The sequence below is a fragment of a genome, unplaced genomic scaffold (genome assembly GCF_019419815.1).
Source record: "Pyrus x bretschneideri cultivar Hongxiangsu unplaced genomic scaffold, Pyrus_bretschneideri_v1 Contig53, whole genome shotgun sequence".
Lineage (NCBI taxonomy): Eukaryota > Viridiplantae > Streptophyta > Magnoliopsida > Rosales > Rosaceae > Pyrus > Pyrus x bretschneideri.
Window position 1 is genome coordinate 2266397 of NW_025999791.1, and position 15178 is coordinate 2281574.

At 36.3% G+C, this 15178-nt stretch overlaps 1 protein-coding gene across 1 annotated transcript; it reads left to right on the forward strand.

Annotated features, from left to right (window-relative positions):
* The first annotated feature begins 3868 nt into the window (after nt 1-3868).
* LOC125470874 (D-lactate dehydrogenase [cytochrome], mitochondrial-like) lies at nt 3869-12928 on the forward strand. Its single transcript, XM_048570613.1, has 18 exons — nt 3869-4313; nt 4408-4483; nt 4620-4720; nt 4922-4970; nt 5310-5402; nt 5814-5928; nt 7988-8048; nt 9046-9082; nt 9156-9217; nt 9322-9418; nt 9608-9682; nt 9760-9868; nt 10691-10800; nt 11231-11293; nt 11630-11709; nt 11852-11982; nt 12268-12311; nt 12628-12928. The coding sequence occupies exons 1-18, from the start codon at nt 4057-4059 to the stop codon at nt 12745-12747; spliced, it is 1680 nt and encodes a 559-aa protein (XP_048426570.1). The 5' UTR covers nt 3869-4056; the 3' UTR covers nt 12748-12928.
* Nucleotides 12929-15178: the final 2250 nt, after the last annotated feature.

A 15178-nucleotide genomic window follows, 5' to 3' on the forward strand; every position in this document is an offset into this window, starting at 1 on the left:
TAGGCAAATACCGATGCATTCATTTGGGTAACAAAAATAAAAACCTAAGAAGCCATAGTCATTTATCAAATCCTCTTAAAATCTATCATTTGATTATTCTGATGCTCCTCCATTGCTGAGACAAGAAAGCAATATAATAGGAACATACATGCTTCAATCACAAAATGCAGGAATATAATAGCTTGCTGATACGAATATATGTGGAGCTTCGATGATTTGTTTACGGACATGCTTGTTTCCCGGCTCAAATGTTCTGATTCTTATGTTCTTAAGCAGCAACAGAGGTATGTTTAGTGAAGCCCAAATTGTTGAAATAAATTGTTTTGACGGGAGCTTCTCACTAACTTGTATGGTTTGCCCTGCCTGCAGATAACAAACATGTGATCCAGCAGCACTTTGGTTTAATCAAACCTTCCCCTCCACAATTAGTCCACGCTCATGCATCAAAATTACATACAAAAGATAAGATTACAGGGACTATTCTCGTTGAAAAACTTAAAACTAGAATCTAAACAGATTATTGAACTGATAACTTGTTCCTCCCATATCAACTGGAATTATAAGTTCGTATTGTTTGTTCAAGTAAACAACGACGTCTACTGAAGTTTCGAAACACCTCTGTTGCTGCTTAAGAACATAAGAATCAGAACATTTGAGCCGGGAAACAAGCATGTCCGTAAACAAATCATCGAAGCTCCACATATATTCGTGTCAGCAACCTAAACTAAGTAACATGAAGCTCCACATACACATTTAGGATAAATTCAGTAAAACAAATCAATGAAGCTCCACAAATATTCGTATCAGCAACCTAAACTAAGAAACATGAAGTAATTGCCTATGAAGAAGACAAGTTTACATGTCCTTCGATTATTGCAGAGTGTCAACCTGTACCCAATACGGTATTGAATACGTTCATCTGGTATCAAAGTATGACCAATCATTACATTTTCAACAATATCTGGCCCAGAATTCAATTTATAACACTTATAACAAGTTTAAAAAATTATCCTATACTAACATTAGTCAAAATACAAAGAATGCACATGACAGTCGCATGCAAATTTAAAGAAAAATAGGCCCAGAAACAAAACAGATGTAAAGAAATAACTTGCCTTTAAGATTCTTTCGGCAGATGTCCTTTCCCTGGTTCAGATAGAGTTGCTAGTATTCATCCAAAAAGGAAAAGTTATAGACCAATAACATTAAATATGTACTCGGCTAAAATTTCAGAAGTACAACTTACAAGTATCTTTGCATAAAGAGTCGAATGTAAGACTTGTTAATTATAAAGTCGAAGTCAATCTCTAGGCTTGTCAATCTAATTTTACGAAAGAATTGGCCCTAATTTTGGTCAGAATTCGACCCAACATGTTCAATCGCCATTCTTGTAGATGGAGTTTCCCAGATTTATGGAAGGAGGTGATCCTTTGGGTTGGCTCTACAAAGCCGAGCACTATTTCGATTTCTTTGGTATCGACGACTTGAAGAAGGTAAAAATGGCATCTTTCCACATGGAGATGAAGCTCTTCAATGGTTTCAGTGGGTTTCCCAAATTGGGACGACTTCACGAAGGAGCTATGCCTAGAGTTCGGACCCTCTAAATTCGAAGACTTTGCTGAAAATCTGGTGAAATTGAGATAGACGGGAACCCTTCGAGATTACATTCTCGAGTTTCGCATATTGTCAAATCGCACGAGGGATATAAGCCCTACTCTTCTCAAATCTTGCTTCATTGGGGGTCTTAAGGTAGTATTACGCCACAATGTGAAGCTCCTAAAACCAAAAGACGTGCTTGAAGCTTCTTCCTTCGCTCAACAAATAAACGCCAAGATATCAGATCTCAAGGTGAAATCTTTGCATAAATCACCTTATGTTCCACCTACTTTTAGATCTCCAGCTATGAATACTGTCAGAAGGTTGATCATTGTCGAGTTGCTATAAAGGGGACTTTGGCTCAAACAACTATCAAGATTCAAGATTATAGTTGTACAACAGACCTCTATGTGATTTCATTGGGTGGTTGTGAAGTTGTACTAAGAGTCCAATGGCTGAGAACTATTGCTCGAATACTATGGGATTTCGAAAAGCTATACATGCAATTCTCGAAAGGCTCTCACACCTTTTGTATTACTAGCCCCGGGTCTAACATTGCACCAAATAAAGGATATTACAGCTATGCAAATGCAGAAGCTTCTTCAACAAGAAAGCACAGTGGGGGCAATGTTATATCAGATAGAGCTTGTTCAAGTGCAATTTGGAGACCATTCTGTCAGTGACAATCAATTCCAACATCTCACTGTGCAACAACAACAGAGTTTGCAATCATTATTAGAGGAATATGAGGTACTGTTTTCAACACCTAACAATTTGCCTCCACATCGAATTCATGATCACGTAATTCCATTAGTTGAGGGACATAAGCCTCCTAATAATAGACCATATGGATATGGTCCTGTTCAAAAGTCTGAAATAGAGAAGTGTGTAAATGAGTTATCGCAAGCTGGGTTCATAAGGGTCAGTAATAGCCCTTACTTATCTCCAGTTATTTTGGTTAGGAAAAAAGAGGGCACTTAGAGAATGTGTATGGATTATAGGGGTTTAAATTTGATCACCATTATGGACAAAGTCCCTATACCTCTTATTGATGAATTGCTAGATGAACTGTTTGGCGCTCAGTACTTCTCAAGATTGGATCTTCGAGCCGATTACCACCAGATTCGCATGCATCCTAATGACATTGAAAAGACAGCTTTCAGGACATATGATGGCCACTATGAGTTTTTAGTTATGCCATTTGGCTTAACTAATGCTCCAACCACTTTTCAGTGTTCAATGAAAGAGATTTTTAGGCCATTCCTGAGGAAGTTTCTTCTGGTCTTTTTTTTTTATGACATTTTGGTATACAGTTCATCTTGGGAATCTCATATGGAACATTTGAGAGTTGTCTTTGATACTCTACAAAATTACACTCTATTTGTTATGAAGTCCAAGTGTGCATTTGGGAGGGATAAGGTGGAATACTTGGGTCACATTGTGTCTCAAGAAGGAGTTGCTGCAGATCCTGCAAAACTAGATGCTATATCCAAATGGCCTATTCCTACTTCTGTTAAAGCTTTAAGGGGTTTTTTGGAATTGACTGGATACTATAGGAAATTCATTCTCCATTTTGGTTAGTAGACGTAGTTCGGTTAGAAAGTGAAAATAGAGCTTTGGGTTGTTTTAGCTAAGGCTGGTTCGATATAGGATGCCGAACTGAAAAAGGCATACCGAATCCCAAATCGATTATTTTTGGGACAGGAATCTGAGGACTGATTTCGAATTGAAATTGAGTATTCTTGAATTTCAAGATTTCCGAAATGTTTTCGGTATTTTGGATGAGATCGGGACTGGTAAGCAAAACTCACTGGATAAAAAAATTCCTAAATTCGCTTCAGAATCCCTAATTTAGAAGCCCAAATTCCGAATCCCTAAATTCAATGCAAAATAGAAATTATGGCTTACGTTAGAATCATGGCTTATGTTGAAATGTGGTCCACCTGAAGTTAGGAATCTCCTACGCACCCATACACATGGGTTGTGCATGATCCGTATGTATCGACAACATATTGATAGTATAATGACAATATAATGATGATGCAATATTTATATATTTGTCAATACATTGTCAAAACAGATTATGCGTAATCCATTATGCACAACCCGCATGCGCAAGGGAGAATTTCTGATCAAAATGTGGCCGACCTATAATTGCGCATGGTGAAAATATATCGCAGCCGGCGCCATTGGCGTCATGCATGCAATAATTCTCAGATTTCCATTTTCCTACCTGTTACTTTTGCAATCACAAACACTCCAGTCAAAGAAGGGAAGTTCCGACGTTGGACCTTTTCCAAAGAAAGGTACCCCACTTGACAAGCACGAGGTTTTGCTTTTTGACAACAAGCAGAATGGGCAATTATACCTCTTCGTTTGTTGTTTATGATCAAATCAAACACTAAAATTTCGTCCGTTCCTGCATTTCATCAACAAAATCTCTGTACCTTCTAGACCGCCATGGCCATGGCGTCGTGGTTCTCTCGCCTCCGCCGTTCCTCACAGCGCTTCTTCTTCACCTCCTCCGCCCTCCTAACATCCATGTCCACCAAACTGGCGAGAGCCCAAAATACAACGAACTCCGAGAGCCCGAAAACCCCATTTCTCTTCTGGTCGAGCTCGCTGCTTCCGGTCGCACTCGCAGTCTCAGCTGGATCGCTTGCCCTCCGCCCCCAGTCGGACCCATCACTCTGTGAAGCCCCCAATGCAAATTCTCGGTAAATTTCATTAATTTCGATCAAATGTGAAAGCTTTTTCTTTGTTATTGTTGGTATTGATTGTTATAGGCTCTCTCTCTATGTTCACACACAGCAACGAGTTTGTTGTTAAAGGGTTGCGCAAGGAAGTCCCACAAGAGCTTATTGATGAATTGAAGGATGTTTGTCAAGTATTGCATTAACCCAATTTGGCAATCTGTTCAATTCATTGTTCTCTTTCTTTAATTTGAAAATTCCTGTTGGTGTTTTTGTCTGGGTCTATGATGGTAGTTATAAATCGATAGTTGTATTTGATGATTTTTATAGGATAACATGACAATGGATTATGAGGAGAGGTATAACCATGGAAAACCGCAGAACAGCTTTCACAAAGCGGTTAATATTCCCGACATCGTTGTGTTTCCGAGGTGAGAAGCTTGCTTCATTTGCTTCAATGCCAGCTGCATATTGCGTTTTCCTTTATGCTTCACGACTGCCAACTTTAGATTGAAAACTCTTCCACATGTGATGATAGTTTCCGTGCAAAGATATGCCCTTCATCTTCATGTAATATTATGTACTTAATTCTGATTTCCTCCACAAAATGTGTTTGGATTCATGATTTTCAGGTCTGAAGAGCAAGTTTCTAAGATAGTCAAGTCATGCGACAAGCACAAGGTCTGAATTTCTTTTTCCTTCCATAAAAGCTTCTATAAAGGATTAAAGGTTTTTTTTCCCTCCTACCTTTCTGTTAATCTGTGCTACAGCTTATGCTTTTCTATGTTTAAAACTTCATATTTCCATTGGATTGTTCTTTATTTAAAGTTTATAATTTTGGTTTGTGATCCCAATAATATAGTGAATATAATTTCTCACATGAACTTCCAGATTGAGAATAACATATGATTAAGCCCACATCTTATCTTGTGTATGTGATTTCTTAGATTCACAGGTTTTGGGATGATTAAATTCCCCTGTAGATGTAATGAACTGATTTCGCTTTTGTTCGTAAAACAGGTTCCAATTGTACCATATGGCGGAGCTACATCCCTTGAGGGTCACACCTTGTCTCCCAATGGAGGTGTTTGCATTGACATGTCATTAATGAATGTATGTATATGCACCCAGTGCATTTTAGTATTAGAATAATATTGAACTTTCTTTTTCTGTTTCAAGATATCACTTTGTTCTTCTGCTGGTTGATCAAGTGTCAGTCCTTATATTTTGTAATAAGTAAACTTCATAATAGTAATCACATTTATGCAACTAATAAAGGTTGTAGAATGATTACTTGTAAATTTCTTAGTAAAGCGCCGAATTGTCTTCAGTTGTGAACATATACCCGGAGCAGATGCTTTCTGTTTAGCCTATATCACCTTTTCCCTCGGACAAATTCACAACAGAAAAGAAAAGTTTCTAGGCTAGATTATACTATGAGTGTGTCTAATTCATATCCCTCTGTGTACATTTCCCTTTTGTACTGTCCTCCTGATATTCCCCCCATTTTGTTTCAAATTTTAGCATGTTAAAGCATTACATATTGAGGACATGGATGTTGTTGTTGAGCCTGGGATTGGATGGATGGAGCTTAATGAATACCTGGCTCCTTATGGTCTATTTTTTCCCCTGGATCCAGGTAAATTTCTTTTATGTTTTCTTTTTGTGCACAAGTTATCAGACAATGTAATATATCCCTGGATGTATAAGTTGTTTTCAGTTTTATTCGCTATACTGTTTGAATAATTTTTCAAATAATTCGTAGCAGTGGTGCATTGTGAATGAAAAACTCTTATCAGTAGCTGTATATAGGCAATGCATGTGTTAAAGAATTCTCTGATAATACTACTTTAGTTTGTCTTAATGCATATGTGAATTTGGTGCTCTCTTGCTTCACAACCTATAGGATAAATTTTTTACCTTTTAATATTGTGGTTTAAAGTGTATTCGACAATTTCAAGATCAGTTTGACATGGCAAAGTTTCATCTTACAAATTCAAGATTTTTGAATCGGAGATTGGAATCTTTATGTGCCTTAATCTCTCTACCTATTATTTCTGTTAGAAGAGATATTTAATACATTGTCAAGTTGGAGTCTTGCATTTGTGAAAATCTTGTCTAATATCGATCCAATTGAGCTCTAGCCTTTTCTGTCCATGCTTACATGCTGGTATAGAATTGTAGATCAGTTCAATACATAGGTAGAGAGATTGCACATAAAGATTTTCTTCACATGCAATGTTCGTATGGAAGAGACCATTTCTTCTAACCCTCAGATTCCCAAAGAAGATTATAGGTTTGTGTTTTCCGGGTGGAGTTAATGATTTTTGGTGGTTGTTATATGTAGGAATTAGAAACACTGTTTAAAACTTTAAATTTGCTTAACTGCTTAAAAGTTAATCTGACCCTAGTACCTTATCTTTCTACAGCCAGGCTGGAAACAAACCACAAGAATGGATAATTTAGAATATAGTTCTGTTTACTAAGTATATTGTTGCTAACCAAAAACCTCACTTGGATAATATTGTTTTATTTCAGTCCTCAATGATATGTGTTTATCACCAGTTTACTGTTTAATGTGCATTTTCTATGATCTTTAAAATTTTTGTTTGTAAGTACTATCCCTTGGTGTTGCCATGTAGCCTTGAGTACATGGATAATAAATTGATAATTGAAGGTATGCTCCTTAAGTTAATGTAATTGTTCGTTTTTATCTTTTGTTGTATTAGTTTCACTTAATACACCGAGAGTAACAACCAGTGTTTTAAAAGGCTTGCCTCAGGGCGCGCCTAGGCGGCCTCTGAAGCTGGGCGTCGGTGTTCCTGCCTCTGTTTTGAAGGAGTGGGCGGAAGGCTTCGCCGGAGTGCGTCTAGGCGGCGGAGGCGTGCCTCAAGGCGTCCAGGGCATTCATCTGGACTTTTTTTTCTTCAAAATCCAGGTTTTCTTAAATGTTTTCTGCCGTTCTAGTTTCAACGAAGAAGAAGGAGAGACTTTCTCTCTCCAAATCCCATAAATTTCCATAATAATTGCTCCACTCAGCCTTTATTTCATTTTAAATACCCTATAAATACTCCACTCAACCCTTTACTTTCGCCATTTATTTCATTTTAAATACCCTATAAGTACCCCACTCAACCCTTTATTTTCCTTTAAATTCCCATAATTATTGCTTATATCATTTTAAATACCCTATAACTACTTCACTTAGCCTTTATTTACTTTTAAATACTTATAATTGCAACGTTCAGCCTTTATTTTGCTTGAAATTTTCCTATAATTGTGACCATTCATCCTTATTTTCCTTGAAGTTCTCTACACTTGCTTACAATAAAATAAATAATTATAAAATTTTGAGACTAAATGACATAGTTTCCAAGTACAACTAGACTCAGTAATAAAGAAGATGATATTATCTTTGATTTAGTTATAGTTATATTTGTTTTTACATATTATTATATTGTTATAAATATACTTATATAGGTACAATATATATTAAAATTTTAGGTTACGTGAGGCTTTGCCTCACGCCTCATGCCTCGCGCCTAGGCTGGGCTATCCATTGGACGCCTCGGCCATGCCCCCGCCTTTTAAAACTTTGGTAACAACATACTTGTTTTGATGTGTTTCTTTCCACCACAATTTGTCCTCGTTCTCTCCTAAGTCAAATTTTCATGTGTTTCGTATTTGTACACATACAGGGCCTGGTGCAACAATTGGAGGAATGTGCGCGACACGTTGCTCTGGTTCCTTAGCTGTTAGGTAATTGCTCTGCTCTTTTAACTTTTAAATATTTTATGGATACAATGACCTTATACACATTACCTACTGGTGTACCTGCAAATTTAACTGAATAATAGAGTTTTGGCTTGCTAAGTAGTGCTAATTAACCTTGTTTACTAGGCTTTAAACCGTAGCCTTTACTTTTAACAAAAGAAAACCTTAATCACCTACTCAAGTGTGTCTTGTTGAGGTTATTGGTCTAAGCACATATGATGGTGTCACCCTAGTTTTACCCATTTGTTAATATGTGTCGTGTGATGGCCTGAATCTTGGGATATCCAAAATAAACAAATAGGAGATTTAATATATATACACAATATGTAAGATATATTTCAGAATAATAATCAATGAGACCTGGAAAGTTGCAATGATGAATGAAAGATTTTTCACATGAGTCTTCCAGACTTTCTTGATCCTGCTGTCCACTTAGTTTTGATCATGTTAAGATCTCTCTCTCTCTCTCTCTCTCTCTCTCTTGTTACCAAATAGCAGCCCCATCGATCTTCGTCATAACCAAACTTCATATCTCGAACCAAGCCTGAGGAGACTGTTTGAGACCATATATCGCCTTTTTTCACCTGAAAACTTTCCTTTCCTTCCCCTGAGCTTGAAAACCTGGTGGAGGTCTCCATGAAAAAAGGCCCTTTTGACATTGAGCTGACGCAGTGACCAAGATCTGTTAGCTGCAACTGACAGAATGTATCGTATGGAATTGAGTTTAGGTTGTCCAAAAGAGCAAACGTCTCGAGATAATCGATGCATTTGGAATTGAATGATTCCTTCTTTGTATTAAGTATTGACAGATACTATTTGAGTAATAGATGCCTTTGATTTTAAACTTATATACAATTAATAGTGTGATTATCTTATCATTTTGCACTTTTGTTTTTTTATTCTATCAATGATTCCATGTAAAATTTAGTTTCATAGATCTAGTTTTAATATTGATTCAAATGATTTTGTTTTTGGCATGTAGGTATGGAACCATGCGTGATAATGTCATAAGTCTCAAGGTTTGTCAACTATCTTGACTGATGCTTGACTCAAATTTGTAATGTTGTATTTCTTATGTTGTTTATCCTCCAGGTAGTTCTTGCAAATGGAGATATTGTTAAGACTGCATCTCGTGCTAGAAAGAGTGCTGCAGGGTTTGTTTTCTATTCTATTTTATTTTATAACTATGTGGTTGATCTTTGAGTAGTTCTCCCCAACTCAGGCATGTTGTGAACATTAAAATTTTTGCACATCATAGGTATGATTTGACCCGCCTGGTGATTGGAAGTGAAGGAACACTTGGTGTAATAACAGAAGTCACTCTACGCCTTCAGAAAATTCCCCAATACTCAGTGGTAAGTTGATAGGTCTATTCCTATAACTGATAAGCTTAATTTATTTGAACATCATGACCTCTTTGGACTCTTGTATGATTTTTGTCTTTCAGTTGATTACTTCTAGATGTTTACATTATCTCGAATTACAGTTACATTTGCAGGGTATACTTTTGTAATTCATTCTGTTAATATAAATTTAAATTGTAGGTTGCTATGTGTAATTTCCCTTCATTTAAGGATGCAGCAGATGTTGCTATTGCTACTATGCTGTCGGGCATTCAGGTAGAGTTTTAGGTGCATATTACGTATCTGAATTCATAGTTCAGTTTCTTGACAGAGTTCTTCTTCATAACCATTAGGTTTCACGGGTTGAACTACTGGATGAGGTTCAAGTGAGGGCAATCAACATTGCGAATGGGAAGAATTTTCTTGAAACTCCAACTTTAATATTCGAATTTATAGGCACAGGTAAAATAAGGTCTCTTATTTTTCATCTTGTCTCTCATTTATTTTTGTTTTTTGATTTTGTTTTGGCTAAATACATTTCCAGAAAGGAGAACATCTTAATCATTGAGATAACTGCACTGCATATAAAAAACATATCTTTGTCTAAATCTTGTCTATTGATGGTTTGACACAACAAGGAAAATGAGGAGCAATCTGGCAGTTCATGATTGTTTATGAGTCCTGACTGAAGTAATTTAATTGTTTAGGTGTAGGATCACAGCTTATTTATGATAAGTACATAATGGTGGTTTACTGGTTTGTCTTCTAAAGGTTTGTGTTTGCCTCATATTTTGGCAACTGTGGGTTTAGTGATTGGGAGGGCTATACCAGCACCTAGTCATCATTATTTGCTGAAATAAATGGGGGTAAGAAGAAAAGAAAAAAGAGGGAAACAAGAGAATATGTCCAAGAGGATACCAAATTGCTGTGATTGATTGCCTTCTTCCATATTAATAATTGGAAATGGGCTAGATATTTCATATACCGTGTAGTAGAATGCTTTTTTTATTTTTTATAAATTTTTTTTAATAAAATGTTATGCTGTTTAATTTTTCCAAGCCTTGTGAAAGGAAACTATTTATGGATAATTTTCTCAAAGGTCTTGCCAGATTTTCTTATCAGTCCTAGTTGAATATGCTGAGCAGGGAATAATTAGTTTTAAATGCAAAGAACTAGTATTTTCCATGGGACAAAAGGCTTGGTTTGTTGACTTCCTGCCATTTAGTGCCCTCTGCCTTCTTTCTACCTGTTATAATTCGTGATTTATTTTCTTTCTGTTTTTAGAGGCATATTCCCGTGAGCAAACCCATATAGTTCAACAGATTGTTTCTGAACACAATGGCTCAGACTTTGTTTATGCGGAAGACCCTGAAGCTAAAAAGGAACTCTGGAAGGTAGTGAATACTTAATGGGTGTATGATAAATAAATGGAAAAGATGTATGAAAAATAGATGGAAGTCCTTTCTTGTATTAGTTGGTAAATTATCTCCTGGTATCCTTTAAAGGCACTTACTTTCTTTTGTTTCACGTATACTTAATACATAGTCGCTCCATTTGCAATTATTACTTGTATCACTTAATTGGCATCAAAATTAGTTCTGCATCATAAATATGTGGCTGCTAGCCACTTCCATTAATGGAACTCTGTTCCTAGCTGCAGTTATTGTCCAATCTTACAGCTTAAATTGCTACTCGATTTCAAATTGTTGTAATACCATACTTCCAACAAAGATGGTTGAGTTCTTTGATAGATTGAAGCCAGAGGCTTGATCCAACTCGTCCTTGTTTTCATTTTCTCTATTTAATTCTCTCTTTTACATGTAGATAAGGAAGGAGGCACTCTGGGCATGCTTTGCAATGGAGCCTAATTTTGAGGCAATGATTACGGTTAGTTGATATCAATGGATCTGAAAAAATTTCTAGCTTTTAGCATTTGTTCACACAGTTGCATAATGTTTTTTAATAGTTAAAAACTTGTTGAACATGCTTGTTTGCTCCGACAACAATAACTTTTAGGAATCCTACATTCTAAAAATTGTCAAGTTTTTCATTCGAGTTCCTGATAGTTTCAACCATTTTTTTGCCTACTAATCCTCATCATTTGTAAGAATGGAAGTATTATAAATTCTAAGAATTAGTTAATGGGTTACTAGAATGATATTTTTCTGGCTGTTTTGTTAAGTTCAAATGGTTCTTTTTAATTCTTACTTTTCATATATGCAGGATGTATGTGTTCCTTTATCATCTCTTGCAGAATTGATATCAAGGACCAAAGAACAGCTGGATGCATCAGAACTTGTTTGGTAATATCTGATCAAATAACTGTACTCCTATTATTCAGTAGAGAGGCGATGATGAAATATGTTGTGGTTCGCAAATAGCATGGAGGATTAAATGGGCTGACTATCAGTGTGCTTTTTTTTTTTTAATTTTTCCTAACAACAGCACAGTTATTGCTCATGCTGGTGACGGGAACTTCCATACATTTATTCTCTTTGACCCTAACAATGAAGAACATCGACGAGAAGCAGAGAGACTGAACCATTTTATGGTCCATACTGCCTTGTCAATGGAAGGTATGGACTATCCTGGAATTCTTTAGAATTTCTCTACTCTCCAAGTCAATGCATTGTTGAAGTAACATGCAATGTGGCTGTTATTGGTTATCCTTTTTGGATTCTTTCTATATTGTGGTTTATTATTCCATTAAGTTTGTTAATATAGTATCTTTACATGTAATAAACAACAGTTGATCTTATCAAGTTAGCTAATTGTTTTCATATTTCGCTACCCAATATATTATTATAACACAATGGTCGACGAGTTAGGGTGCTAAAAGTTGGTATTTGAAAACTGAGCAGGAACATGTACCGGTGAACATGGCGTTGGTACAGGAAAAATGAAGGTACTTAGTCTTCTGTTGACTTGCTAGCCGTTTAATTTAAAATAGGCATGCTTATATGCTTTGGAATCTGGAATATATACATAAATATATTAGCCAAATGAATGTTATGCTTGGTAACTGCCGTTTCTGGCCAATGTTGTGGGAGGCATATGTCGGCACAGATAGTTAAATCAGAAGCATAAATACTATATAGTGAAAGTTATAAATAAACTAGACGGACTTTGGGCGCTACGAGTAACAGACTTGGTATATGATGAAATATAGGTTGAAGACGGAGTATTCTTTATTCTAAATGGATTCTCGTTTTTGGTTTCAGTATCTTGAGCAAGAACTGGGAATGGAGGCTTTGAAGACAATGAAAAGAATAAAAGCAGCATTAGATCCCAACAACACTATGAATCCAGGAAAGCTAATTCCTGCTCATGTTTGTTTTTAAGAGCTTTACTCCCTATGCCTACCATCTTCCTTCCCCGTCGCTGTTGGAATTGAGAAATCAAGCTGAAATCATTTCGTATGATTCTCTTACGTTCTTATAATCTTAAATGGTACCCCATGCATAAAAGGATTGAGGTGAAAACCTGTCTGCTAATCTTTGTTAATATTAAATATTTCTCTTAGTTTGTTTGTTTTCCTTGGAAGCATTGATGTGGGAGGCAGGCCTTCGAGAAATCGATTTGAAAACCAATAAGATGCATTGGAATAATAAGTGTTGTGCGTTTTAATGACATCAGAATTTGTTAAGTCTGTTCATGCACAAAATCAGTGAAGACTTTGGAACAACTTAAAGTGCTAAGTTTGTGACATTCGTTCGGTTGCTCCGGTCACTAGTGAGGCTAAATATGTAAAGAGATGGAGATAGGGAAGTAAACACAAGATGTACGTGGTTCACCTTAAGTTTTGGCTACGTTCACGGAGTAGAGGAGTTCTCATTAATAGTTAAGGGTTTACACAAATACACAAGTTAAAGCATAATCATCATTAGCAGGTTTTGATGATCAATTTAAGTACCATAATGACATTAGGGATTAATTGTAGGAGAATTATCTTCTTTTATAGTTGAGGAGAGTCTTCAGCTTCTGTCCGCGGTCGATGTGGGACTCTATGAGCTTTATTTTGATGTTGACATGTGTCGTGCTATGATTGGCCTCCTAGTTGGAGGGAAACTCTTGTGCTTCGGCACGAGTGCCTCAGCATGAACCCCTCAGTGGGTTCTTGAAGGTATGACGTTGACAGGTGCTTGGTAGTTTCGCGATTGGTCAAGTATGGTACAAACAAAGTCAATTTCGATTATGATGAGAGTCCTTTAGGAAATTGTAACATTTATGCTTTCCTTATCTTTACTTGAGAGATTTTTCAAAGTGCTCAGAATACGGGACGGTACCGTATATTCCGTATGTTATTATAAAAGTGGAGATAAGTTTTTATGTTTTCAAGTTTCCCTCAACTTATATAAAAATATATGACGTATTATGGTGTATGTGCCCATGTTCCAAACACACTGAAAAATCTCTCTTTACTACCATTAAATTATGATGTAATACAAGTATTTGGCAAACTTGATTGAATTGAAAATATATTTGCCTTGTCCAATTAAAGCGAGTGTTTCCTCCTAAAATCAATCGTTTGAGTTGGTTTTGGTGGTGAAGCCACGATTAGCGACGTAAGTAATTCTATTGTCCTTGGTTGAGTGATTTGCAAATATTTATCCCCGTTCTTTCCATTTACCCTTAGTTTGTCCTACGTCAAGCATTGTTGTGGGTTACAGTGCGAAAACCTCTAGTAACTGGTATCTAGATCAAAGAGAAATGTAAACGATATTTGTTTGAGTCGAATGTAAACGAGCCCCCCTCTTATGAATGCTGGTAGTAAAGAAAATTTGGATGTGATTACATTCTGTGAAGTTCAAACCTCTTTTTTTTTTTATTCTTCTGTTTTTGCTTGAAAAATACAAACTTTATGTTGTTTCCTTAAATTTCATTCTTCTATTTCCATTTCTTCCTTTCTCTAATGTCTTTCCATTAAATTATTTATCCCATATTTTAACTTTTGCTTTTCTTATGCAATCGATATTTGGGGGAGAGGAACTTGAATACAGAATTTTTGCGCAAAGACAAACTATCTTAACTGCTTTAGCTACACGTATCTTTGCATAAAGAGTCGAACGTAAAACTTGTTAATCATAAAGTCGAAGTCAATCCCTAAACTTGTCAATCTAATTTTATGAAGGAATTGGCCAATGGAATAGATGTCCCATGGCTCCACCATCTCCAATGGTGGGCTAAAAGCTAAATTACTCCCCCCCCCAACAAAAAAAGAATCTCCAGCCCATGCTAAAACATTGGGCTAAATGCCAAATTCCACCCCCCCCGCCCCGCGTGCGACTGGACTCGCTGGCAATTGGGCCAGTCTCGGTCTAGTCATGCTCCAACGCGCCCCACGCAGTGCGCTTGCAAATCTTTCCCGACAGGGGTGGGCCCCACTATCAGTCATTTGTCGGCCACCCAAAAATCCCAACGGCTATAATTTGAATCCAAGGGCTTGGTTTAACGAACCGTTGGATCTTAGTTGATCCAACGGTCCAAATTCAAATTTAATTTTTTTAAATATGTTATTTTAAAATACATTGAATCCAATGGCTGATATCGAATATAATCAACTGTAATGGTAAAAAAAAGAAGATCTAAAAGCCCAAATTTAAATCCAACGGCTAAAATAATTTAAAAAAATATTTAAATATTTGAAGGCTTGCTTTGTGGAAAATTTAGTGATTTTCAATATTTATCGGAATTAAAATTTTTTTACATTAAAATGTTCATAAAATTAATTTACAATAGACTACGTATTTATTTATTTATTTTTAAATTTAA

What these genes read in the sequence shown, in the direction of transcription:
- LOC125470874 (XM_048570613.1), top strand. Translation starts at nt 4,057, where the DNA reads ATGGCCATGGCGTCGTGGTTCTCTCGCCTCCGCCGTTCCTCACAGCGC. An exon ending in ATAATGTCATAAGTCTCAAG is followed by an intron (nt 9,083 to 9,155) that starts GTTTGTCAACTA and finishes TTTATCCTCCAG; the next exon opens with GTAGTTCTTGCAAATGGAGA. An exon ending in ATTTTGAGGCAATGATTACG is followed by an intron (nt 11,294 to 11,629) that starts GTTAGTTGATAT and finishes TCATATATGCAG; the next exon opens with GATGTATGTGTTCCTTTATC.